At 35.1% G+C, this 27,376-nt stretch overlaps 2 protein-coding genes across 3 annotated transcripts in view; one reads left to right on the top strand and one right to left on the bottom strand.

Moving 5' to 3' along the window:
* Positions 1-3,641: 3,641 nt before the first annotated feature.
* LOC106688311 (solute carrier organic anion transporter family member 4A1) lies at positions 3,642-26,380 on the bottom strand. 2 transcript variants are annotated; one of them, XM_014432706.2, is made up of 12 exons: positions 26,212-26,380; positions 26,002-26,133; positions 25,359-25,657; positions 20,775-20,916; positions 19,127-19,229; positions 18,909-19,033; positions 16,092-16,319; positions 15,664-15,853; positions 7,430-7,589; positions 4,167-4,336; positions 3,913-4,098; positions 3,642-3,809 (listed from the first exon to the last, which is right to left on the bottom strand). In XM_014432706.2, the coding sequence occupies exons 1-12, from the start codon at positions 26,225-26,227 to the stop codon at positions 3,677-3,679; spliced, it is 1,884 nt and encodes a 627-aa protein (XP_014288192.1). In that variant the 5' UTR covers positions 26,228-26,380; the 3' UTR covers positions 3,642-3,676. The 2 variants fall into 2 exon arrangements, with proteins under 2 accessions (XP_014288192.1, XP_014288191.1); XM_014432705.2 differs by having other exon boundaries at positions 26,002-26,380.
* Positions 26,369-27,376, top strand: part of LOC106688312 (5'-deoxynucleotidase HDDC2) — a 10,321-nt gene continuing 9,313 nt past the window's right edge. Inside the window, exon 1 of the mRNA XM_014432707.3 lies at positions 26,369-26,509. Coding sequence (XP_014288193.1) covers positions 26,447-26,509 — 63 coding nt within the window. The 5' untranslated portion in view covers positions 26,369-26,446. The remainder of the gene's footprint in view (positions 26,510-27,376) is intronic.

Here is a 27,376-nt window from a genome sequence, read left to right as displayed (position 1 = left end):
ATTTCTGTTCTTAAGTGACCGCCCCCCAACCACCTTCTCCTCATATATATTATCCAAGGTCAAAAATATTCTCATAATTAAGAACACAAAGACATATAAAATGAAAATAAAAAAGTATTACGAGCAATTAAATCCTTATTGTGTTAAATATCATGGATTTGTATTGCTAGGAAGATGTAATTAATATATTGCATCGTGATTAAATATTTTTAATCATTTAAACAATAGTTTTATGTGAATAAGAATTGAAATTATTAAAATTTGTATGGTAATCCTAAGTTAATAATTATCCACAATTTGTCGGTACTTCCTTGTAAAATGAATTATTCCATTTATTAATATGTTATTAGGTGGATGATATAAGTAAACGCCATGTTAAAATTCATTTAAACATGATTTAACTATTTTGATAATTCAAAATATCGAAATAATTTTTGAAATATTTTAATTTTAATATTGTAAATTGATCAAGATCATAGTTATAGGACTGTGATTCAATTTAATTTTATTTGGTTGTTATTTCAGTAGTCTAATAGTGTAGCAAAGTGAAAATAGTATTGTGTATATTAAACTAGTAACGCATATTACATTTAAATATTCATCTATTTTTTAATATGTTTTATTAAAAATGGTTAATAAAATATGTTTTATTTTATTATTTTTTTTATAATATGTTTATTGAGATTTACAAGTGTACATAACAATACATTTAGTAAATTTTCTGTAAGTTTATAATGAAGTGATACAGGCGTGTAGAGAAACTATCCATTGGTAGCATTCTAATATCGTTTTTACATTAAAAGGTCTCGAGGCCATATCCTTTTCCGACGCCTCGGAAGAATCCGTACAATTAAAATGTTAAACGATATGAAATTTATAATGTTTTGGTTTTGAATAGAAATTGACATCCAAATATTACCATTAATTTAAAATATATTTAATCTTTAACCGAACGAGTTCACTGAAAAGATAAACAGTGTAGCTCAGACATCAAGTTAAAAACGTCTCGTTTGTCATGCGCCTTGGAATTAGTGACATTTAATAAGACGGGACGCCATTTTGTTTTCAGTTATTGTAACACATAGCCTTTTTACATTTCAATGGCAGTTTCTACATAAAAGTGAACCTTTTATAATTTAAACATTTAATTATAGTTAAAATAAGTCTAAATCAAATGAATAACATTAATTTAATTATACTTCTCACCTCACTACATGCGAAAAATAAATTTCGAAGGAACCAAATGAAGAAACATACTTCATACAACTACTATAAGATAACCTATAGAAAATACTTGGATAAAGCATATCCAAACTTTATCTATATTTAGATATTTATTCAATTCAGAGAGTCTTTATTGTTATTTTTCAATAATAAATAATATGAATAATTTTCGTCATAGTGATGTTGATCAAGATTGTGATGAATATATAATTAGTACAATGGGTTTTATTACTGAATTCTTTCATACTTACAACAGTAACAAGTCTGTTTCAAACTGTTCAAGTTGCCAATATGAGGAAGTCAACATTGAAGCTAACGTATTAGTTAAACTATCTTTGCGCCACAATCCTGATAAATTTTTCGTTGTACGCATTTTGATTGACGTTAATTTTTTTTTAACTACGTTCATGTGTACTGCACAATAAAACATATATTTTTTTATAAAAACTTCTTTTTTTAAAGAAGTGAATTTCGTTTGTCTGAACCTGACGACATTAGTTCGGTTCTATTTACTTTGGCCATTGAGTGGTGCCATCATATTTGGAACAAATTGCGAAAACTTAATAATTGTTGTAATTCAGAACAACATTCAGAAATGTTGTTAAAGGAAGACTTCTAGAGATAAAATATTTAGTATTATTAAAGATTAATGAATTTCCTGTTTGGTTTCTCTCATCCTATACTACTAATGTTTACTGAATAGTACTTTTGTTCGGAAAACAAATATTTGGTTCTCTTTACCCAGTGAAAGGTTTGTAATCAGAAGTAGAACTTAGGAGGATCTTGATAGTGGTAATAACTCAGGAAGAACAATGCCCCATAGATAGTGGAAGCCCTACTTCCTACTTCCTATGCTTCTCTTAGTATACTTCACACCGTTCAGTTTTGTTCTCTATATTTAACCTTCTTTAAACTAGAACTTGCTCATCGTTAATTGGCTAATAAACAGTCAGAGGGTTCTTTTTTCTTAGCAAATTTGGAACGACAGTTAACAGTCAGGCATAGAAAATGAATGTTTCAATACAAATTTTAACATTTCGATGAACAACTAAAGCCAATATTGATTGATTTATTGAATACCAGATCTGCCTGGTGAGCCTTACATGGTTAATGTAAGTGGTACATTTTTTTTTTTAACAATTGATAATGGGGGCATAGTCTCATACAAAAGACACCCCTAACTATATACAATGTTATAAAAAAAAAAAGATAAAATAAATAGATTAAAATTATGATTCTTATAAAATTATAATTATTATAAAAGATAAAAGTAAAATTAATAACAAAAACAATAACATTTATTTATTTAACAAAATAAATAATTGACTTCTAATGGGAAAAAAAAGGAAGTGAATTTAAGAAAAAAATGAAGAGAGAAAAAAAATTAAGATAAAATTAAATTTTAGAGTATCAATAACAACAAAACTAATAAATAAACTGAATAACATAGAATAACAAAAATAAAAAAAACTGATAAATATAAAATAACAGGATATCCTGCAGCAGCCTGGGCTTCAGTCTTCGGGTTGTGGTTGGGTTTCCTAAGTTTTAGGTGAATGTTCCTTTAACTGTAGGTAACAGAGCAACTAAAGCCAAAAAAAATATTATCCCATGTTTCTTGGTTTCGTTTTATTTTTTTTTTCAACAACCAAAACAATATTAATTACTCCTCAAACTTTGAAGTTTTACTTTTAAAGAAATATTCAATCCAGAAATCGAATAAAAATAAAATCCTTCCGTTAGTCATCTGTTGTCTTTCCCCGAGACAACTGAAACGATTTTTTGGCATTCCAGGATTATCATATTAATTTGATATTACTATTTAAAATGGCAGCCACTAGAAGTTTCATTTACTCGTATCTCAGATATTTATGATAATTAAGAAAAATGTGAACCAAAATATTGTAAAAACAATTAATTTTTTTTATTAGTTTGAATCCCTTGTATCGAACTATCAAACGAATTTTGGAAAAGAATTATTTTATTTTATCTTGTTGTATTTGCTTGAGTAGGAGTTTAGCGTTATCATACCTCCAGTTAGAGTAAGAAGGACGGGTTACCTTACCACTAATCAATTTGTTTTAGACAGGGTAGAAAGGTGGAGATCTATTCCAAGATTATAAACTTTAATCTGCTTTGGCTGGATTCAAACCAGATTCTTTTCTGACTCAAGATTGCTAAGACTCTTCGACATCCACACGTTTCCACGGCCTCTTATTTTGCTTTAAGAACACATTTTATAAAACATTATGTGACCCAACCGCATTACAACGACTACTTCATTGCACATTTTAACAATTTTTTTTTGTATATTTCTAGGCTTTTCTGATATTGAAATATTGACGATGAATTATATTACTTAGGTCATCACCATATACCTTATGTATCAAAAAGGAAATACCAAACAACAAAAAATGCAAATAAAATAATTGTTGTTAATTTAATGAAGAGGTCACCAGATTGTGCTGTGCACTATTTCCGGATCGTTCATTCTTTCACGCTGCGTTTTGATTGCTAGTCTGAGGGCTATTGCGAAGAAGGTGATCTGAAGTCCTTTACTGGCGAACATCACAAGTGCTAAGTTCCTAAGAAATAAGCAATTAATATTTAGATAGGTATGTACATAATATTAATTAATTGAGAAGTATTATGATCTGAAAGTAAAAAAGAAAAAGAAAATCCATTTACCTAGCTAAGGTAAGATGGTCATAATGAAGGCAGTTACCAAGACTACCGTCGGAGTTCTTTTGCCAGTAGCCACAAGAGTCATCGATGGCTTTCCCGAAGAGGAGTGGTCCTGGTATGGTACCCAGCAACCTGCCCATCACCCACTGCAAGGCGATTCCCAGCGATCTAATATCGGCATGGACGACCCTTTCCAAGCAATAATTTATTAATTTGTTTGGAAATCAGCATTTAGTAAAACTTATAACATATCTTACCTCAGTGTACAAGTGATAGTAGGAACGATGCAAAAGAAGGACAATATCTGATATGTGAATACCAATACTACAAAAATCATGAAAGAGGGACAGCCGTTGGTACAGAATCCTTCCACTGCGTCTGGTTCCGATTCTTTCTTGTTCACAATGCACTTGCAGTCATAGAACATCTAGAAAGACAGGTATTCTTCATTGACTTAGTAATGACATCAGTAAAGAAGATAACCTTTTTTTATGGTTAACTTAAAAATAATCTTATTTTAACTCGGTTCGGTTTTAGTTATAAAAACATACTCATTCGTACTGTGGTGGGTTGCTATCTCGAGTAGTGCCGGAATCCGACGCATAAAACGCAGCCCATAAAGCATACAACAATAAATGACTTGCAAAATTAGTTTTTTTCCCCATTTAACACTAAAATGCATTAATGGTGGTCCTAAATCCTAATTAATTTAATAAAGTAACGGATTGGGTATATTTTATGTTTTCGCAAAGAGCTCTTACACGGTGTTACGCGAAGTTCATTCTTTAATTTGGAGTATATTAACTTTTTCATTAAGTTACACCGTTCAAGAGTTGTAGGTAAAAAATAATAAAAAAGCTAATACGTTACTGAATCAAATTAATTAGCTGACCACACCATTTCATCGATTTGTTAGTTATAGTACTAATAATCAGAATTTAACATCCTTAATGTTAAACCAAGCAAATTAAACCGATTCATCTTCCATTCATCTTTTAGTAGGTATAGGAAAAAAATAAAAACGCCGGGCAACACCATATCGCTGGTCTGGAAGAATAATGACGCAACTATTAACTTTGTGAAATTGACTTTATTGTATTAGAGGCTCAAACATGCTATACTAGATGTTTTTAAATTTCCATAATAGTATTTAAGAATTCGCCAAGAGATGATTTTCGCAAGTATCATGATTTTGATTTACAAACACCTAGTAAATCCATTTTTGAGCCCTCCAACACTATAAAGTCAATTTCAAAAAAATTACAATTACGTCATTACAATTTTTTTTTTAATTTCCATAATAGTATTTAAAAATTCGCCAAGATATGATTTTTTTAAGTATAATGATCTCGATTTACAAACATCTAGTAAATCCACTTTTGAGCCCTCTAACACTAACACTATCAAGTCAATTTTTAAAATAAATAAAAAGGCGTCATTATTCTTCCGGAGCACTATAAAGCTCTTAAGCCTTTGTAATTATTATAAGAATTATTTTGTTTTTTTAATTCTTCTTTTTTTTCGACGATGTCTGGCAAACAGCAAATGCAAGGATCAGAGCAATATAACAAAGAAGGACTTTCCGTAGCCACTATGGCACTGCAGCATCCCAGTTTTTCAATAACATTATTTATGTATTCTTGTATAATATCCTTTCTACTTTAATACCACCTTTGTACCTTATAATATGTCATCCTCAATTTAAATGAACCTAAGTCCATGAGTTTATGAAATATAAACTAAAATATTTCTATGGAATTGTACGCTTCTATCCCAGGACATGGTGTTTAGCTGGTTTCCGAATGCGTTCACAAAAAACTGTATGTGAAGCAGCAAAGGAAAGTGAACATAGGTTTCACAATGCCGAACCCTATGCGAGTTTGTGGAAGTTAAACTTTTTTTTTTAAATTTTTTTATTGCTTGTGTATTTAATTGAAATTATGTGTAAAGAGAGCTGTCCAGACTTTATACCAGAGCGTTTCATTTTTCCAATCACAATAGCGGAGATATTATATTAAAAGAAATTTACGATGCTGAAGGTCTGAATTAAAGAACTGATTCCCAAAAAAATGGATTAATATGGATTCAAAGATTTATTATAATTATAAATGTCTATCTACGCTAATTATGGTATAAAAAATCTTTGCATTTCTGCTAAATAAAAAAAGTGCAGTTTAGTCCCAGAAAATCTTAGGTAAATATCTCCAAGGACCAGCCATAGACCATAGACCACATATTCTCGATATGGCAAATGTTGGAAAAACATTCGAATATCAAATAAATCTAGACATCTTTATTGATTTAAAACAGGGATATGATAGTCTAAAGAAAGAAGAAATACTATCATGAAATAAAATAAAACAATCATGAAATTAGGATTACAAAAAAAGGCTTTTCACTTTCATAGGATTTACCCTAAACTGTAGGAGGTTTGTGATGAAGATGCCTCGTGTCAGAGAATTTCGACTCCGAGGTAAATCTCTCATATTGTTTAACATGTCACCAGAGTATGTCATAGGAAGAATAAGGACATAACCTGATAGCACTATTTATAACAGGATGATACAGGTTCTGGCCTATGCAGAGATGTCGTTATAACGACAGGAAAACAGTGTTGTCACGGGCTTTTGAAGATCATTAAACGGCAGCAGTGCAATTGGAACTTCAGATTAATAAACACAATACTGCATGTTATATGTTTACTTTAAGAAAACTGCCTTGTAAGGGGTAAATATGCGAAAATAGGAAACCTCACTTTCAACACTGTCGAAACCTCTAAGTATTTCGGTGCACTAAGAACCGAAAATAGTGGAGTAGTGGAAGAACTGGAAGCAAGGATAACCGCCATGAATAGATGCTGATATCCATGCCAACAAGTTTTATAGAACCCTTTCTGGCAATATCAAAATTATGAGAAAGTTATAAGACCACTGGCCCTGATGGTTCTAATAATATCTAATGAAGTTCCAGATTTGCGTTCTATAGCTCGGTGTGTAAACATAGAAAATGGAATCCGCACTAACGTACAGAATTTGTTGAGGTTGGTAGATCAGATAACTGAACATGTGGCACGTAGGCCTGGGGAATCAATCCCTAAATGCCTGACTTGATGAGGACATGGAGAAACTCTTGAAGAAGATGAGAATTCAAAGATGGTGAATGCTTCTTGGGGAAAGGAAAGAGTGGAAAAAGGGTATAAGAGAAACACAGGTTCTTACAGGACCCTAGAACCGAAACTGACATATATGACTTATGCGTTGTCGGAAAAGAAACACTAAAAAATTGAAAGAAATCGGACAGAGTGACGATACGCAAGACTAATGAAATAACACTGTTTTATTTTGTTTCTTAATGCTTCTTATATAAAGTTTGGTTGTTTATTTACATGGGGAGGGGGTATTAAGGTATTGCCCGCCTTGCCGTATTATAGCTTATATATATTTTTATTTAAATTTTATCAACAACCACTTTCGAAATATCATAATAACAAATATTTTGTTCAACATGTAAAAGTACTTACATCAACATCTTTCTTTACGTCTTTTCTTGTACATCCTGCGTGACAACCAGAGAAGTAAGTCAATTTATCCAATCCACAAATTGGAAAAAAAAAAGATTCATCACAACTACAATTACTGTTACATTCGGCTACAAGCTGACTTTTTCCTTTCAAGTGATTCCTAAAATGTTTTATTAGGATTATGAAATTTTATCCAAGAAATTACCATTTAAGCATGTTTTAGTGTAGTCTGTATATTTAAACAATTCATGTAAGACTTGATTGATGATTAACATATTCCTTAAAAAAAAAGAAGGGAAATAATTCTTTTGAAATATATTATATACGCTTAAAAATCATATTTTACGCACATAAGTACTATTTAATTAAAATATTAATAAAAAAATCAACAATTATACAGAAGGATAAAACAGTATGCATATAGTAAATATTAAAATATATATATATATAAAATACAGAAGTTCAAGCGTGTCATATCGTATACCCTTTTCTCTTTTTTTAACATTTTGCTCTCGTCGATACTTACTTACGGGTGCCGAAACCCGGAAATTTTGGATACCAGAACAATTTTTAGTAAAAAAAACATTTATTTTCTTTCTTCTAACTAAATAATGGCCAGTAATGGAATAGTGAGAGCGGCAGTTAACATCAAGGGTCTGAACATAAACCACCTCCAGCTGAAGCTAACCCACCTCTAGCTACAGTCAACCATCTTGTAGCTGCAGTCAACCCACCTGCGGTGGAGACGGAGGCACTACCAATAGTTTAGCAGAAGATCATGCCATTACGCTAGAATGGATCAATGATCGCACGGCAATCGCCCAGGACTTAAGAGAGGCAGTTTCCGACCTCGAAAGGTTTACCGGGGAGACAGGGGAACTAAGTAATTTCCTAAAAGGAGGTGAAGGACTGATGGGTCAACTAGAAGCGAAGACAGCCGAAGACCTGCTCGACAGTAAAGATGCTGGAGCACTAAAGGCAGCAGTCGTCTGCAGGGTGAAAAGAAGTATCCCCAATCAAATTCAAGCAGATGAAGAGACACCCTGAAGCGTGGTCGTGGCGAGATTGTAGAAGGCGTTTGGAGGAGGTTGGTGGGCCCTAGAGGAGGACATATTTATGATTATTAGGAAGACGAAGAAACCAAAACAGTCTAGTGGGCAGCTTGCAACGGAACTCCTCTCACGCTACAACAGAATCGCCGATAAACTCGGTTGAAACCGGATAAGGTTTCAGCTATCTAGAAAATGGAAGTACCTAGTGACATAAAAGGAATTCGGAGGTTGTTGGGGACTCTAAATTATTACAGGAGGTTTGTTCCAGAAATGGCGGAGTATCTCGTTCCGTTCAACAACCTTCTCAAGAAAGGCAGGAAGATGATCGTCACTCCGATGTGGAGGACGATATCAGACGGTGCATGGAGAGGTAGCAGCAACAGCCGGTACTAGCTTTTCCAGAATCGGCAATTCACGATTACCACAGATGCGAGTGAGTATGGGCTAGGAGCGGTTCTGTCCACGAACGCCGTGGAACAAGAAAATGGGGAACCGTCCGCTGTCATGAGGGAATGGACGCCTAGAGAGGAAGACCGGGATGAAGCGGAAGAAGATGGTAGGGAAGAATCTTCGAATAACGAGAGTTTGTTGTAACTAATGAGAGTATTAGAGAACCCAAAAAGCGCAGGACCGTTCATATTGAACAACTTAAAGTCCCACTAATTGAAACACCTGGGCAAGAGTAATCCGGAGTGTCCTCATCTCAACTTATCTGTTCTTTTATTTTTTCTTAAGTGGTGAATAATTTTTTTTTAAATTTATCTTTGATTATGGCGATGTACTGAATAAATTACGTTTTTTTAATTGTATAAATTCATGATTTTATTTTGGTTTTTCTTTACTTTTAGTTTGTAATAAGCGATTACGAGGAGTTTCTATCTTTTGCTTTCTTTATTATATATACTTTATTGTAAATAGTTATTGTCGTTTTTTTTATATTAATTTATTGTATAGTTGAAGTTTACGAGGAATGCTCGTAAACTGGTGGGGGGGGGGGGAGTTACAGCCTTAGTCAGCTGTTCTTCGATGTCAGCTGAGTGAGGAGATCAGCTGATCGCATGTATATAAAGTGATGTACCGAACCCGATAAAGTTAGTATGTTACAGCAGTTCACACGTGTTACATCTTATTCCTTCTTATTTTTTTTTACATTTGGCTTTCGCCGATACTTAACTTATATAAATATAAATATTCGATCAGTTAATCTAATTAGCAGCTGACATTGAAGAAACACCTGACTGTAACTCCCCCGTTAGTATGGTCATTAAGGATTCCCTCTCCGTCAGCTGTCGTGCCTTATAGTCCCGCCGGTGTCCGTGAAGCCCAAAGAGGACCTCAAATGCTGAAAACCCCGTAATTGCATGTACGGAATGATATATAGCGGTGAGCTGTCAATACTGCTGCTGCAGACCGGTCCTGCACCTGGTGCGCCATTGCCTCCTTACTGAAGAGGATAATCATGATCACCCATTTGTACCCTTTTCATGTAAATGTGTCAACTTGTGAATCTTTGCAGTGCATTCGTAATAGGTGTCTTTTCCTGTCTTCCTCCAAGCGGATGTCTGTCGTAATTAGTCTTCCTCACCCCCCACTAAAAGTATCTTCTCTTTAAGACCTGCACGGTCTTAAGGATTTCGCGGTGATTTGTCTTATACTGATGATACACTAAGAAGACTTCTCGTTGTTCGTCTTCGATAAGGTTTTCCACGATCAGTTTGCACGGATGAATGTTCTGTCCATTTCTATGTGTTCGTCACGCCATAGCCGCTTGATATTCTCCCGAACAGTTTCATTCCCAACGTACAGGTGATGCTTCTCTCCAGGCTTCGAAGCAGTTTTCAACGTTCTATAGATCTGGTCGTTCTTCACGCCTGAATGTGACAAGATAGTCGTTATTTTACTTCATTCGTACTCACTATACATAATTTTGGTCAATCCGGATGTTTTCGTCTTCCAAATAATTTGTCTCTTCTTGTCATCAATTATTTCATCTATTTCCTCTATGTCTCTTTGTTTTTCTTCTGCCAAACTCTCGTTATTCGACGATTCTTCCCTATCATCTTCTTCTGCTTCATCCTGTTCTTCCTCTCTAGGCGTCCATTCCTGCAGAAACTGTCTCCTGACAACGGACGGTTCCCCGGCCCCCTATACTGTATTTACTGTTACTGCTCGTGACAACCAAGCAGCTGCTACATTTTCTTTTCTGGGTTTATATATGATTTCCATGTTATACTGTCCGAGAAGCTCCTTTCAACGCCTAATCCTGGCCGAAGACACTTTCAACTTTCCCATCCATTGTAGGGGCCTGTGGTCAGTGTGTTCTTCACCTTAGACTCTAGGCGTTAACTTCCATCTGTTGACCTGTCTCTATCCCTGCCTACGGTATACATAAGGACATTGTCTAGCTATATGTCCCTTTTTTCCACACTTGAAGCACCGAATTCGGGGACATCGCCGGCTGCTGGTTCTGGGTTTACATTCCCCACCAAAATTATCTTCTTTTTAACGCTTGCATAGTCTCATGGATTCCCCGATGATTTGTCTTTCCCTGATGATATGCTAAGGTGACTTCTCTTTGTTGTTCTTCTTCCAGAAGGGTCTCCACCATCAATTTACAACGGATGTATGTCCTGTCCATTCCAATCTGTTCATCACGCCATAGCCGCTTGATCATCTCCCAAACGGTTTCGTTGCCAACATACAGGTGATGTTTTTCTCCAGGCTTCGAAGAATTCTTCAAAATTCTACAGATCTGGTCATTCTTCACGCCTGGTTCCGACCAGATCGTCGTTATTTTACTTCTCCCGTACTCACTATGTTTAATTTTGGTCATTCTGGTGGTTTTTGTCTTCTAAATGATTTGTCTCTTCTTGTCATTTATTATTTCCTCCATTTCCTCAACATCTCCTAGTCTTTCTTCAGCCAAACTCTCGTTATTCGAAGATTCTTCCCTATCATCTTCTTCCGCTTCATCCTGGTCTTCCTCTCTGGGCTTCCATTCCTTCATGAAATCGGACGGTTTCTTCATTTTCTTCATTTTCTTGTTCCACGGCGTTCATGGTTATGGCTCGAGACAGCCAATCGGCCACCATATTTTCTTTGCCCGGTTTATATATAACCTCCATGTTATATTGTGCTAGAAGCTCCTTCCAGCGAGTTATCCTAGCTGACGATTCCTTTAGTTTTCCCACCCACTAGAGTGGTCTGTGGTCAGTATGTATCTTGAACCTTCTGCCGAACACATATGGTCTAAAGTGATCGACGGCCCACAATATTCCCAAGAGTTCTCGCTCCATTGCGCTATATCTACTTTCCATCTCTGTAAGGCGCCTGCTGGCATACGCCACTGGGCGCTCTCCCCCATCACCCTCCTGAGACAGCACCGCTCCTAGCCCATACTCACTCGCATCTGTGGTAATCGTGAATTGCCGATTCTGGAAAAGCTAGTACCGGCTGTTGCTGCTACCTCTCCATGCACCGGCTGATATCGTCCTCCGCATCGGAGTGACGATCATCTTCCTGCCTTTCTTGAGAAGGTTGTTGAACGGAACGAGATACTCCGCCATTTCTGGAACAAACCTCCTGTTTAATAATTAATAATTATTGTTAATAATTTAGAGTCCCCAACAACCTCCGAATTCCTTTTATGTCACTAGGTACTTCCATTTTCTAGATAGCTGAAACCTTATCCAGGTCTGGTTTAACACCCTCCCTAGAAATTGTGTGACCCAGAAATTTTATTTGTTCCTGCCCAGCGCCGACTTTTCCCCCGACAATTTGAGCCCAAAATGTCTTATTCTCTGGAACACGCTATTCAAGTGTCGCACGTGTTCCATCTCGTTCTTACTGAACACGATGAGGTCATCCATGTAAATCTGACAGACGGATTCATCAATTCCTCTCAGAATCTCGTCCATCAGTCGCTGAAAGGTTATGGGGTCATTTTTGAGGCCAAACGGCATCCTTCTATACTCATAGTGACCCCTTTCAAAAGTGAATGCCGTCTTATGTTGATCATTAGGGTGCATTTTAATTTGATAATACCCAGCCTTCAAGTCCAGTGAGCTGAATACCGACGCCCCGCCCAGGCTGTCTAAAATGACTTCAAATCTATTTCCGCCTCCCCCTCTACCTCACAAGGGCCACCTAAGGTGATTAACCTACACTGACATACTTGAATCCGGTGTGCTCTCTCTCCTCTACACAACTTCTCCACAGCCTCTCGGCTCATGATACTACTGGAACTACCAGTGTTTACCAGACAACTCACTCCTGCAATCTCTATTATAGGCAAACCGCCGTGTTCTCCTCTCATATGGTTGATCTCCAACGTGCGGCAGCCCCTCTGTGGGTACTCTCCTCAGAACTCTCCTCGTGTTCTAGCTGCTTCTCCTTTTCGTCTCCAAGTCCTCCTCTTGCCTTGCTGGCTATCCTGTCGCCCCTGCTTCAGTTTCTGTTCCTGAGTGAGGTCTCGGACATCTTCGTGGATTCACTCATGGATCCGTTCGTCCTTCGAGAGATTACCGATACTCCGTAATCTCTGAGCATTGGCCTCCATCGGTTCAGGCACATTTTGCTCCCTCCGTCGATACATATAGGGACACTGTCGAGCTATATGTCCCTCTGTCCCACATTCAAAACATCGGGTGCGGGGACATTGTGCTACCAGGTGTCCAGTTTTACCACACCCATGGGACTTGCGGTCCTCCTACCGAACGTTGTATCTGGGTTAACTTTGCTCCTTCTATTTTCCATGTTACTATTTCTCTCTCTTCTACAGGGCAGAGGTTTACGACGGAGAGTAAAGGTGATCTGGTGGGATTTTTCAGGATTTATTTTGATTCTCCGGTTTTTACACCATTCTTCAATAGATGTTATGTGTGCCTGTAGTGTTTGTGATGCATTAGTTGGGTCTTTGTTTACAGAAAGTATACATGTGTCGTCAGCGTATATTGTTAGCACTGTGTTAGGGTGGGTTGGGATGTCAGCTGTATAAACCGTATAAAGAATGGGACCTAAGATACTACCTTGAGGAACACCGGCGGACTGTGAAAAGAGAGATGAGTAGGCTAGGTTATGATTTACTTTAAAGGTTCTATCAGTGAGGTAGAAGCGGATTATAAGGAAATATGTTGGGGGTAGGAATTGACGAAGTTTATAGAGCAGACCTGGATGCCAGACTCGATCAAAAGCTTGTTCAACATCGAGGAAGACTCCCGTGCAGTACATACCGCGCTAAGATATGACATCAACCACTCGATGACTCTGTTGTATGGTAGAATGAGATGTTCTAAATCCAAACTGGTGATCAGGAATAACATGATATGAGTCATGGATTGGATAGAGGCGTTTTAATAAGAGTTTTTCTAGGATTTTGCTCATAATGGGCAGGAGCGAAATAGGACGGTAGGAAGATGGATATTCAAGTGGCTTGGAGGGTTTGGGAAACATTTTTATTATAGACATTTTCCAAGGGTCAGGGAAATAGGTGGATCGGAGTGTAGCATTATAGATATAGGTAAGGAATAGAATGGCTTTACGAGGGAGCTGTTTCAGAATGTGTGCTGTGATAAGATCGTGGCCAGGAGCTTTTTTAGAAGGTAATTGGTAGATGATGTTCATTATTTCTGAGGGATGAAAGGCATTAGGAGGAAGGGTCATTTGGAGTGGAATTGTAATCACTGCTTCAACATGTTCAAGATGGGTTGGATTAAGGATATCAGGATGGGGGTTAAAAGTTTTGAAGAGGTATTCACCGAACATTTGAGTTTTTTCTTCATCTGATCGTGTCCAAGTCTTATTTTCAGTGAGAAGTGGATGGTTGAAAGATTTGTATTTTAGTAGCTTTTTAGTAGTTCTCCATAATGAGTTGTCAGTGGTATTTAAGTTTTCTGTTAAGCTCTGGAAATGTTGTATTCTGTGTTTTCTAATTTCTGTTTTTAGTCTGTTAGTCAATTTATTGTAATGAGTTTTGTCCGAGGGATATCTTGTTCGGTGGCACCTCGCTCTTGCCCTACGTTTTTCTGTTAATAATGCCCGTATATGACGAGGTAAGTTGGTTTCTCTAAAACTTTTTATGTTCATTGGGGAAGTATTGTTAGTGATAGTAGTTCCTATCGATCTAGAAAGTATTTCGATAGCAGAGTCGATTTGTTCTTTTGTTTTTAGTGGAATTTTTAGGTCAAGTACGTTTTCAAGATCAGTCCGAAAATTATTCCAGTTTACCTGTCCTGTAACCATGGAAGGGGGAGAGGGTCTAGGAATAGGATTAGTCGCCCCCTTTTAAAAATGATTTAATTCCCCGGTCTCTCCGGTGAATTTTTCTAGGTCCGATACCGCCTTTCTCAGGTCCTTGGCAGTTGCCGTACGGACCTTGATCCATTCTATCGTCGTGGTATGAAATTGCGCTAAAGAGACTTCTGGTAATGGTTGAATCACCTGCGGAGTTGGGTTTGCAGCTGATTGATTGGAGCTTGAGTTTGGTTGACTGCAGCTTGAGGTTGGTTGTTTTGGTTCATATTCTCTAGGTTCAGGACTGCTTTTCTCACTAATTCGTTACTGGTCATAATTCAAAGAGAACAATGAAAAAAAGTGTTTCTTTTAGACTGAAAATTAATCCGGTATCTAAAGTTCCCGGGTTTCGGCACCAGTTGAGTGTTGGTGAAGGTCAAATGTCAAAAAAGAGAAGAAGGAATAAGATGTAACACGTGTGAACTGCTGTATCATACTAACTTTATTGGGTTCGGTACATCACTTTATATACATGCGATCAGCTGATCTCCTCAGTCAGCTGACATCAAAGTAACAGCTGACCAAGGCTGTAACTTATATATATTCATATATATCCTATATTGTAGACTGCCGTTACAATCGATTATCTTGTTCCATGATAATTAATTAAATTCTTGTGTTAATATATATGTTGTTTCTGCATAACTGACTGATTAATTTATCAGTTTATGCCTTTATCTATTTTTTATTCATATTCAAAATCAGGTCAAATTTTTGTTTAAGTTCGCATTATTGTAAATTGCAAATCATTTAATTAAAACTCTCATTGACAATGATGGTTTTTAAAACTAAACTCCATATCTATTAATATAATGGTTTTAAATATAACTATTATACGAAAGAGTCTTTTCTAAGTTGATAAATATGTGTTAACCTATTGTTATCCATTACTTGTTCATATCGCCAAACCCCACGAGCTCATCGTGGTTGCAGTAGATGAACATGGCACTGATACAAGGGAAGCTGATAGAAACCAGGCAGACAATCATGGTCAAGATCTGCTGAAGGTTCATGCCGAAGAACTTGATAACCCAACCACCTCCTAGTATCCCTATAAGTGAGCTGGGAATAACGAGAACAGCTGCAACAAATTAAAATGAAATCAAGCATATTAAATCAAAAAGTCTATTGTTTTCAAGGAAAGAATGCTATTAAAATTTTGATTAGACAAGAATGTCTGTAAGGTCGAAATTACAATGGTGAGATGGAAAGACTGAATGCTGGGTGTGCGTACATAAAAACCGGCAGCACTTACTTTGGACAACACCCATCTAAGGATGCTGAAAAAATTATATAAAAATAATTTTACAAATGTTCACCTTTATATACAGCTTGGTTTTTTGGTCCTAATCCAAACTGTTGCATTAAAATTTTCGTCAGAAAAGCACTCATTCCGGAAAAGATTATGCCCTCACAGCAGGCAGCTAGGGTTAAGAAAATAAATTTCAAGTTTTTAAACAGACGACGAAAGGCCACTGGTAGCTCACTGATTTTTTCAAATTTCAGAATATTATCTCTGGTGCACAGTGGGTGGTTTTGTTCCATTTCTGTACGGAATAAATTAAAATGTAGTTAAAAACAAAATTAAAACATGGAAAACAAAAGAGATTTTAAATAATTTTAATTAGTCAGGAATTAGTGAGATCAAACTTAATGGCGAAAAACATATTCTTTTAAAAATTATATTACAACTCATTTAGAAAAAATAAAGAAAAAAGAAGGATAATTTAAACTTAATGCTAATTAATGTCATAAAACAATCATTTAATCAATAGTTAATGTCAAAAAAATATAAAAAATGGAAAATAATATCGAAAAAGGAGTATATGAGCAGCGGGATGGAGGTTCTGGAAATTAAGAAGAAACTGACATGACCAAAAGTGAAATTGAAAGTATTTAAAAAAAAAAAAGTTTCCTCAATCATTATCACTAATACGTATTAATTAAAGTAATGTTTTTATTATGTATTAATTAAAGTAATGTTTTTATTAATAATATTTTAATATAAATATTTATTAATTTAAATCGTAAGATTGTGTAGACTATTGCAACATCTGGTTCAAAGGAACTAGACTAAAAGGCGTGGTTTTTAAAAATATTGTTTATTGTTTTAGTTAAAATCAAATGTATGCATTTTTATGAGTGATAGTTGACCGTGGATGACGTACGAGGAGAAGATGGTTGGGAGTGCGGTCAAAATGAAACACAAATAAGTTGGTGTAACCTATTTAATTGTGCCAACGTTTCGGCTAGAGTTTCTAGCCTTCTTCAGGGCTAAGAACAGAACAAGATAACCACAATAAGTATAGAAAATAAAAAATAAAATATAATATAACAGAATGACATAAAATGAATAATTTTACATCCCTTTTGCACCCCCAACCATCTTCTCCTCGTAGGCATTTTTATTTATTTTCTGTACGTATAACTTTAGGAAAGATATAAATAATCGAACCCAATTCTTTTTCAATTTCAATAACTCCTGAAACTATATCCCGATTTATTTTTCACACACATACAATCAACTGTAACTCCAATATCAGCTGAGCATGTTCCATTCGATCAGTTGATTCGAATGTATATATTATATATATAAATATATACATGGACTGTATATATATACATTGCCAAACTTGACTCTATAATGCATCGGTCTCTAAGTTAACTTCAAGCGTTTCATTCAGTACTTCTCCCCAATTATTTTTAGTTTGCACTTCAGTAAAAAATAAGCTGTGACGAAACCAGGGAACGTTTTGATACCAGAACAATTTTTAGACTGAAAAAAAAATTCATTTCTTTTCATTCTTCTCTCTGAACTATGAACAAAAACGGAACAGCAAGAGCTGCAGTTTTTAACCTGGAGGGTCTGAACCAAAACTACCCACCTTTAGCTGCTGAAAGCCAACCTGGTCCGGCAGAGATTCAGCCACTAGCGTAAGTCTCTTTAGCGCAAGTTCATGCCTAGGTCCGTACCACCCAGCAACTTAAGGTGGTGTCGACCTAGAAAAATTCACCGGAGAGACCGGAGAATAAAACCATTTTTGTAAAGCGAGGGATCGCCTAATGGAGTAAATATAAGCAAAGATGCCAGAGAATCTACTGGACAGCGAGGACGCAAAAAATTTTGAACGCAGCGGTGGTCTGTCGAGTAAAATGAAATATCTTGAAACTGATTTAGAAAAATGAGGAGACGGCGTGGAACGTTGCAAAAGAGCGACTAAAAAAGGCATTTGGAGGGGGCAAATAGCCTCCCGTCGCTGATTTGTACAATATACGCAAGAATTAATTGATACCAAGCCAGATGGAGGTAGAGGAACCGGGATGGACCAGAGTCATTTACTAGCATCCCAGGATTAATCCACCAACATGGCGGAGGAGAATATCGAGATAACCTAAAGGAAAAAGAAATATATCGATAGAAATATATAAATAGAGAAAATATATCGATAGAAATATATGATATAGATAATATAGATAGGATAAATTAATTAAAATGTAACCCGTTTCAGAACTAGATCAAATAGATATTATTTTTGAATTACCATATCAAGAAATGTATTTTTAAAAAAATGCATTTTTTCTGAGGTAATAGAGCAACCTGTTAACTAAACGGAACCTGAATCACTTAAAATTTTTAGTTACAAGCACCTTGATAGCTATGTGAGATTTGAATTGGTTGTAGGTTATAACCTACCAAGATCCTGTTTTCTTTAGAAATCAGTTAGTTATTACGCTAGTTTTTTAAATAAGTTAAAAAAGTTCAATTTCATAATTAGGGACTTTAAAAATATATTTCAATTTTTCAGGTAAAATATCTCAAAAGCCTTGAAATTATATTACGTAGATATAATTGCATTTTAATTTTTTTATAATCATGATTTTAATATTTCCAAATTTTCATTATTTCCACAAAACACGGTTTGAGTTCAAATAACCAGTTCAAAATAAACTTACTTATGTAAGCTACGAGCTTAAATGCTTGAGAAATTAATAGAATGGCCACATAAGAGTGAATGAGTACATGTTTGTGTATGTAGTTGTGAACATAAAGAAAGGGTTATTAAGAAATACTTAGAGTTTGTGTTTTATGTGATTTCAAGTATCTTCTTAATATTAGACTTTGCTATAAACCAAACCTGCCATTTCACTTGGTAGTCCCAACAAGGGTACGGAGAAGAGATAGCAGAGTAGTCCGCCGATCACGAATCCCAACCACCAACATCCTACCCAAGTTGGGTTTTCCGGATCGAGCTCGTCCTTTCTATAAGATATACAATCTACAATTAAATTAGTTAAGGCTGGCATTAGAGCAGTGTGTGTTGTAAATTGGTTAAATGATGAGATTATTTCTTACAGGAAGTTCGGATACGTGAGGAAGTTGACACTCACTAGAGAAAGGCCACCTGCGATTGCAATTCCAGTTAACGGCCCCAGGACGGCCATTGTGTAGTAAATACCTTTAAAGAAAATATTGAAGTATATACATCTTAATTATATTTTATATCTTAGAGATTGGCGAATGATTTTAAAGATATGATTAGCATATTTCCTATATTCCATCTTTTTAATCTGGGAAAATTAATTTTAGTCTTGGGACAGGCTGACAGAAGTGAAACTTCTGGAAATAAAATAATGTTTTAAAATTTTATTAATACTGATCATGCGTTCCCTCTTATAGCTTAAGGCAGAAAATATAAGCTCCATAACAATATTAATAATTAGAATAGAACAGCCATATCCCAAGTCCATTCTAGTAGGATTTTTTTATGTAGTAATAAGAATTAATATTTATGTATGATAATAGGATCTCAGTCAATTGGACCGGCCCTGACGAAATTGTTAAACTCCTCTAAGCTCCTACTCTCCTATTACAATATATATTTTTTTCTTCTGGAGTTTACCAGCGTCATTCTCCCACCACTTCCGTTTCATCTCGTATCAAGAAATCAATTAACTGCCGCATATATTTTTTTCTTTTATTGTAAAACGTAAGAAAAGACGTTTAATTTAAAAACAAGACAAAAAAAAAACTTAATCAATCACCGGCAGTCCTCCTACTCACAACACATCCTTGGAATGTGGATTATGTGGAGTGTTGGACAAATATATATATATATATATATATATATATATATATATATAAAACTATTGTCCAATCCATTGTGGAAGCACTATTTATTTCATTTATTAGTACCTTTTTATCTTTGAATACTGTTTTAAAAGAAGTTCTCGGTAAGCCCGATGTTTTTCCAATTTATTTTTTCGATAAAATACCGTCACTTAATTTCATAACTTTATTTTTTATATCCTATGTAATTGCAAGCCGTTTAAGAGAAACATTTCCAGACGGAATTAGTTTTTCTTTAAAATACCTACTGGATATTACTCTTCACATTAGCAGGAAGAAACTGGAGAAACAATATTACATTGAAAGAAAAGGAGAGATTCGTTGAAGTAATCATTGTATTTGATCACTCACGTTGGGTGTGATTGTATCCGTAAAAGCTCTGCTTATATGAATGTTTGTTTCGGATTATGGAACAGATTTTTTTAATTATCACTTTTTTTTAACTTAATAGCTTTTTATATAGTTATATTGATTTAAGAAAAGAAAAATGCAATTTCAAAGAAGTAGCTCTGAATTCAGTGGAACATAACGATGAAGGTTGCTAGTATATAGAAATTTGAAACTATTTCATCGTCGGTACAAAAACCAAAGACGTGCATTTGCAAATTTTTCTATCTCGGGTATTAAAGGATTTTAACATAGTTTTCTATTATCTGTGCCATGCCAAAATGACCTAACCAATTATGTGACATTCCTAATTAAAAATATAAAATTATCACTTTGCATATATAAAAATTATTATAAATTAACTGCTACTTTTAATATAGAATCATAATTACAACGCATTTTTTTCAGAAATTTTCTGATTTGACACTGTCGCATTGGATCGACGATATGTATTCAGGAACTACTTAATGAATTAAAATAAATTTACCCATGTAAAAGGATGATGAATGGACGGGAAAGCAATCATCTATGTACGTCACGGCAATGCTGTAGATTGGGGTGGCCCCTGCCCCTTGTAACAAGTTACCAAAGAAGAGAATCCATCCTACATTCTGCGATGGGGGTTCCATCTGAAATTGCATTTCTTATAAATCACAACTCAGTCTTGAAGATTGTTATCAATTTAATGTTTCTCCTTTTTTTTCTTTATGGCTTTTTAAAATCTATTTCAACTTGATTTTTATCTTTATTGGGAATTTCTCACAAGATTTTCTAATTTTTTTTACTAAATATCTATTTAAACTCCAATCGAATACTAATTAAATATCAGTTTTACGAGGCTGGTCTGGAAAGTTTACGACCGCAACGTGAAGATGGCCTCGTAAATAAAATCAAGGGAATTTCGTTGTTCATCTCTTGACAGTTACCCGCCAATGTTTCAGCCATTTTGGACGCGCAGTGTTTATGTAACAGTCGTTTAAGTGAGTTGATGTGAGTGTTTTTTTGAAAATGGACAAAATTGGGCATCGAGCTGTCATTAAATATTTGTTTTGGAAAGGCAATACGCCTACACAAATCAAAGATGAGTTGGATTCTGTGTATGGGGACTCTACATCATTTACCACTGTGAAATTTGGGGCAGATGAATTTAAACGTGGCCGTAAGAGTTTGGGAGACGATGAACGTTTAGGACATCCAAAAACGGCTGAGAAAGTGATGGCGACTGTTATAAGGGATAGTCATGATGTTATTTTAATCGACTATCATCTAAAAGGGAAAACCATTACAGGAGCATACTGCGCATCATTATTTGACATGCTGAAGGCAGAACTTGAGGAAAAACGGCTATATTTGCAGAAAAAGAAAATCCTGTTTCACCAAGACAACGCACCATCTTACACCTCAGCAGTTGCCATGGCGAAAATTCACGAATTACGGTTTGAACTGATTGGCCATCCACCTTACTCACCAGATCTAGCCCCAAGCAACTTCTTTTTGTTCCCTCATATAAAATTGCGTTCAGAGGACAGAGATTTTCGTCAAATGAAGAGGCAACCTTCGTAAACAATTAGTTGAGAAAAACGAGTACTCTTGGACGCGTTACAGAAATGGGAGTATCTTTAGGAGAAGGGTGTAGAGTTAAAGAAGACTATGTTGAAAAATAAAAAAAAAAAATCGGAAAAAATGTCTTCAATTTTTGTTAGGTCAGAAACTTTTTTAGACCACCCTCATGTACTATATTTAACACTCCGATGACCTATTAGATCCACCAGATATTTTAACGTATTTGTGCTTCCCAGTAAACCGTAAGGGTTAATGTTTGAACTTTGAGTCCTCCTGATTTAAGTATCCAAAGTTGACAGCTGTGTTATTACCTTCGCCGAACAAGTACATCTCTAACACGTGTAGGATAGCTGCTGGGTCTCTAAAGCGTTATGGTGACAGTGTTTGTCGCACTGAACTACCAACTATCATCCAAATCCTGACAGTACGATATCAATTGTTGTATTCCTTACACGATTAAAGTGGCTATAATAGCTTTCTCAGTCACTATTACCATCATCGTGGAACACTTACTTAAGACACCACGCCAGTACTCCTGTGTTATTGAAATAAGATATAGCCACATATGACAGCACCACACGATGATATATATATTTCCTTTTACTAGTTTTTTGTTTTTAACCCTGACCTAGTGTCCTGATTTTTTGTCCTCTAAGAGGTGTCTGATGTGCATTTATCTCATAGGTAACGATTTGTAATATCATTAATATATAATTGGATGTAATGACAAAAATCTTTACGATTACTTTCAATGCAAATTTAGATTTCAAATTGAAGCTCTCCCATCAGGAGCTGAAGAATCCAGATTTTGTAAAAGATCCAGGATTTTCTTACCTCAGTTCATGATTTAAAATAAGAAAGTCTGGAGGTGTCCAGCTGAGCAAAATGCTCAAATAAGATAAAAAAATTATGTCACGTTAGGAGTACACTGGTGAGAGAAATGCTCAGTGTCACGGTTGTGGGGAGACTAGAACAAAACTGGTGGGGAGGTAAAAGAGGAAGTAACATAAACAAGCGGTAATAACAACATCAAAGGGTTAACGGAAGGTAGACGAAAGTATAAACAAATAGATGAAATACTAGGAAAATATCGGCGTTTATTTCCCAATATGAGCAAAATGCTCTAGTCTACAGCTCTCCCGGGTTAAATAAATTTTTATAAACATTGTGTGAACAAATTTTATTAAATATATTCATTCGAAAAAATATATCAATTCTTATTAAACTCTCTTAGATCACCGATTATTACTGCTTGCAATATATTGAAATAGGAGGATTGGATCTCACAGTTCAAATATACGTGGGGCTATAATGAGTGTCATCATTAGAGTGCTAACAACATAAGCACAAAAAGATATCATAACTGTATTTATGTTTATTTAAAATAAAAGCTTCTCTCCAGCAACAAAAAGCAGTAATTCGGTGTGGGTTTTTCACCAGATGTTTTTGTTTTTTGGGTGTTTGTTTATAGACCAACGATATTCTTGTATTTCTTTTTTCACACTGACAATTAAAGGATTTTTATTTATATGCAAAATAAACGCATTTGCTATCTTTACAATCCTTGCTGAAAAGACATTTTATTTATCTAATGAGCTGAAATCCATAGTAGACTTGGGCCTCTAATGAAAACATTGAAGGAGGATTCATTATGGCAGTCTAGGCAAGCAAAACATCAGCAACTAACAGGAGAGGACTCCTCCCTCACCCCTCTTCCCCACGTGCCTCCTAGATTTTGATGAAACTTTTAACAAATATCGGTTAATTTGTGTATTGAAACAAAAATAGAAGTTCACAACAACATTCAGCAGATACCCGTGGAATCCTCTTCTCATAAGAACCAATTCAAGTTACCGAATGTGCTGACAAATCTATGGACTGTTTTCTGTATCACTATCAAGTCTGTGACGTTCATGATGGCCAGTTGTCATTTCCAGGAAACAAGAGATGGACTGGAGGTTGGGTAGCATTGTTTTGTCGAAGGCTCCCCACAGAGTTTAGTAACAAACAAGGCAAGCGGTTGATCTCGCATAAGGAGGGAATGCACTCAATCTGCAAATCATGTTCTCTTGTTAATCAGGCTTCTCTTGTATCCTGGAAAAGACTATAACACTTCTCTTGTAGCTATCTAAAGCTAAAATACCCAGTATAATATACGTTCATATATATGAAAGTCATATTTGTGAACAATGGTTATATAACGTCAACGTTGTATGTAACAATAAAAATTTGCCTAAAAAATAAAAAAGAATGATTTGTCTATCTAAGTCATGCCAGTTTCCTAGTGAGGTATAAAAGCTCTGAAGCGGGGTAGTTCTGTGATTAAAGCATATGTCTCGGGCTCCAATCCCACGGGTATATGTTCGAGTCCATCTGTGTAGATAATTATTAATTCTGATATATCAGGAATGAATCGACACTGGGATCGGGGATTCCTCCAACAACCGCTATAAGAAATCTTTAATTGGCGAAATTGCTGGTGCTTGAGCATGATCCTGACCAAATAACCTCCTTTTATCCAATCCCTATATTGAAAAATTACATTAGGTGGTTATAAAAACTACTAAATACTATTATTGTTATGATTTACTTGCTCTTTACAATCTAAAATTGTCTAAAACCTATGTTTATTGTAAACAAAGATGATAAATAACAGAAATCTAATAATGAATCAGTGACATTTCCAAAAAGAAAGTCAAATCAACAGTACTTTCGCGACCATATTGTATGCAGTGAGAAAATAATAAATTAGGCGGTGCTGAATTCACAACTTATTGATCCTTTATCATCTAATACTGAATAACCCTCATTAGTATGTTGGAAATTAGTATTTGATATTCTAAAAAATTGAAATAAATCATTACTCTGATTATCTTTGACTTACTCGAGCTTATCTTAATTTTATAATTAAAACCTGCATAGAGTGATTGTATTAATTACTAATATTTTCTTAACCTACATTATCCTCCCCATTTATGGATAGTGATCAAAAGTCTGACTAATCAATATTAGGATATGACCTATCATAACTTGTGGAATTACTTCACCTTATTGAAATCATAGGGACTAAATGATAAGTTCGAAATCCATCCTAAGGATAAAAGACGGTTTCAAACTTTTACAAAAATATGAACTTTGTCTTGTATTATTTTATTTTATCTTGTTTACTGCAACTTAATAGAAGTTTAACTAAAATTGGCATGCGCTGCTCCCACCCTTAAGATTGGAAACATTAATTTTGTTCTCTGTCAAGGTGGTACGTCACACTCCTCAGACAAAGAGTTGAAATAAATTTCCATCTCTTTTACTCGTAAAAGAGAAGTCGTTTTTTATATCGTCTTGAAAATCGATTTTATGTAGTTCCGCTGCACTGATTCTCAGCAGGCGATATTTTAGTTTGATTTCAGATGCTTTAAAAGTGACCTATCCCTAATGTTATTCGATTAATCATACTCCTAATATGATCGTGATTTAAAGAAAAATAGTATTTATTAAGATATATACGTACGATTCTTTCAACCTCTCCTTCAATACATAGCTCTTTGAGGACTACGTTGTTATATGGGCCAGACAAGAAAGCAGGTAATGAAAAAATAAAGGCACCTGTACCGATGATGATCAGTCCGATACCGATGTATTTAGGTCTGTTAGCACCGGAGCGCCCTCCAATTGTAGCCAATGGTATCAAACATATGGTGGCCGCCATATCGTAGGCGCTGGATATCAGGCCGCTCTGTGTTGACCTCAATTCGAACTGCCGTTCCAAGTGAGGAATGAAGAAATGGAGGAGACCCATAATGAGCATACCTAGTAGAAGTTTCAAAAAAACATTTTTTAATATGAGCTGAGCACACATGAATAGTATCAATAATATCAATATTTTAAAGTTGGGACATTGTTCAACGATTATTATAAAATATGGTTTGTTGAAAGGTAAATAAATTCTTAAGAAAATTAAAAAAATAACAATAATAATGAAAGAAAAAAAATAAATAGGAGCGAAATTACCAAATATACTACGCATTAAATTTAAACTTAAACATGAGCAATTTTTATTTTATTTTTAAACATATTTCTCTTTGCAGAGAATTTTGTTAGTTAACTGCACTGCATATCAATTAACTAACAAATGATTAAATGAAATTCCTCACCTTGCAAGAAAGGTCCAGGACAGCAAAACGCTAGCGCCCATTTTGGACATAAAAATTTCTGTAGGTAATCAGGTGTGAAAGTTAACCATCCGTACCTTCCAAAATTCTGCGCCACACCAATTGGTTTTGAATCTTCAAAGAATAAATCAGAAATAGGATTTGTTTTCATTGACTACGAACGGTATTTATTTTTTTATTCCTTTCTTTTACCTTTTGTATCAGACATTTTTAATCAATGTTTTATTTAGTACAAGTTGGAAGCTTTTCACTGCAAGTGGTTTTAAAGTTCATTTTAACCCTATTTGTCCTACAAAGCATACAATAAATTTAAATAGCCACAAAATATTCATAAGCAATGATAGTGGTCTACAGCTGTGCTATTCGTTTTATCATAAAGGAGGGTTATAGCAAATTAGAAGTTTGTTAAATTCGAGAAAACAAGCTTATGTTGTTCTTACACTTTTTTCCAAGTTATGAAGAAAGAAATGATTTCCAAAACTTTATTCAGGTATTGCAATATAACGAGGCTTAAGTTATATAACTTTGTAGGGTTATAATTGTAAAAAACAATTTCAATTTTGATAATATTAGAACATTGATTAAATATTGTATTGGGCCGAAAAACAATATTATGGTTAAATTAGGTATACTTACAATGTATTATTATTATATACTATGATGTTATAGTTTTGTTATGGTGTCTAAAATTCAACATAATTATACTGTATTACAACAAATCCACCCGTAAAGACGAAACTGAGACCTTCATTATCAGGTGGAGGTACCAACTTCCTTGCACCTGAAAACACTTGTTCGAAACGACCGATTAAGTACTGGTGTTGCTATAGAAGCCGGCCGTAGATCCTGAAATTATGGAAAAAGCAGAAACTCAGGTTTAATGTACGTTAAACAACACTTTTTGAAGACTATGAATAAGATGTTTTCTTATATTTCGAACTGTTCTTTTACAAGGATAAGTTCCCACATATGTCTCCTTGATTTTGATTGAATTCTTGAGTTAAGAGCGCTGGAGAAGGTTAGAAAATCAACAATAATCTCAAAAGATACATCAGATTTGTCCCATGATGTACTGCGTCTGGAGTACAGCTACAGTCCAGCTCAGGAAGCAGAAGATACTTTTGACGTTTCCCCAATTTTTGGACTGCTAAGTGACGAATACGGGGAGGTTACTCGTTTTTTTAGGATAACCTAAAGAAACGTTTTATATATATAATTTGATTTTTGCTGGATCATAAAAGTGGTATAAAACGTTTCTTTAGGTTATACATCTAAAAAAACGAGCAACCTTCCCGTATTCGTCACTTAGCAGTCCAAAAATTGGAGAAACGTCAAAAGTATCTTCTGCGTATATATA

The sequence above is a fragment of the Halyomorpha halys genome, unplaced genomic scaffold, assembly GCF_000696795.3.
Source record: "Halyomorpha halys isolate HHAL.00 unplaced genomic scaffold, Hhal_1.1 Scaffold1102.1, whole genome shotgun sequence".
NCBI lineage: Eukaryota > Metazoa > Arthropoda > Insecta > Hemiptera > Pentatomidae > Halyomorpha > Halyomorpha halys.
Note: the sequence above shows the minus strand (reverse complement) of the source record. Positions and strands in the feature narration are given on the sequence as shown.

Excerpts from the sequence above, each read along its gene's own strand:
- LOC106688311 (XM_014432705.2), bottom strand. The coding sequence starts at position 26,170 with ATGAAAACAAATCCTATTTCTGATTTATTCTTTGAAGATTCAAAACCA. Across the intron at positions 19,034-19,126 it reads CTCACGTATCCGAACTTCCT|AAAGGACGAGCTCGATCCGG; the intron begins GTAAGAAATAAT and ends TATATCTTATAG. Across the intron at positions 4,337-7,429 it reads ACGTAAAGAAAGATGTTGAT|ATGTTCTATGACTGCAAGTG; the intron begins GTAAGTACTTTT and ends CTGTCTTTCTAG.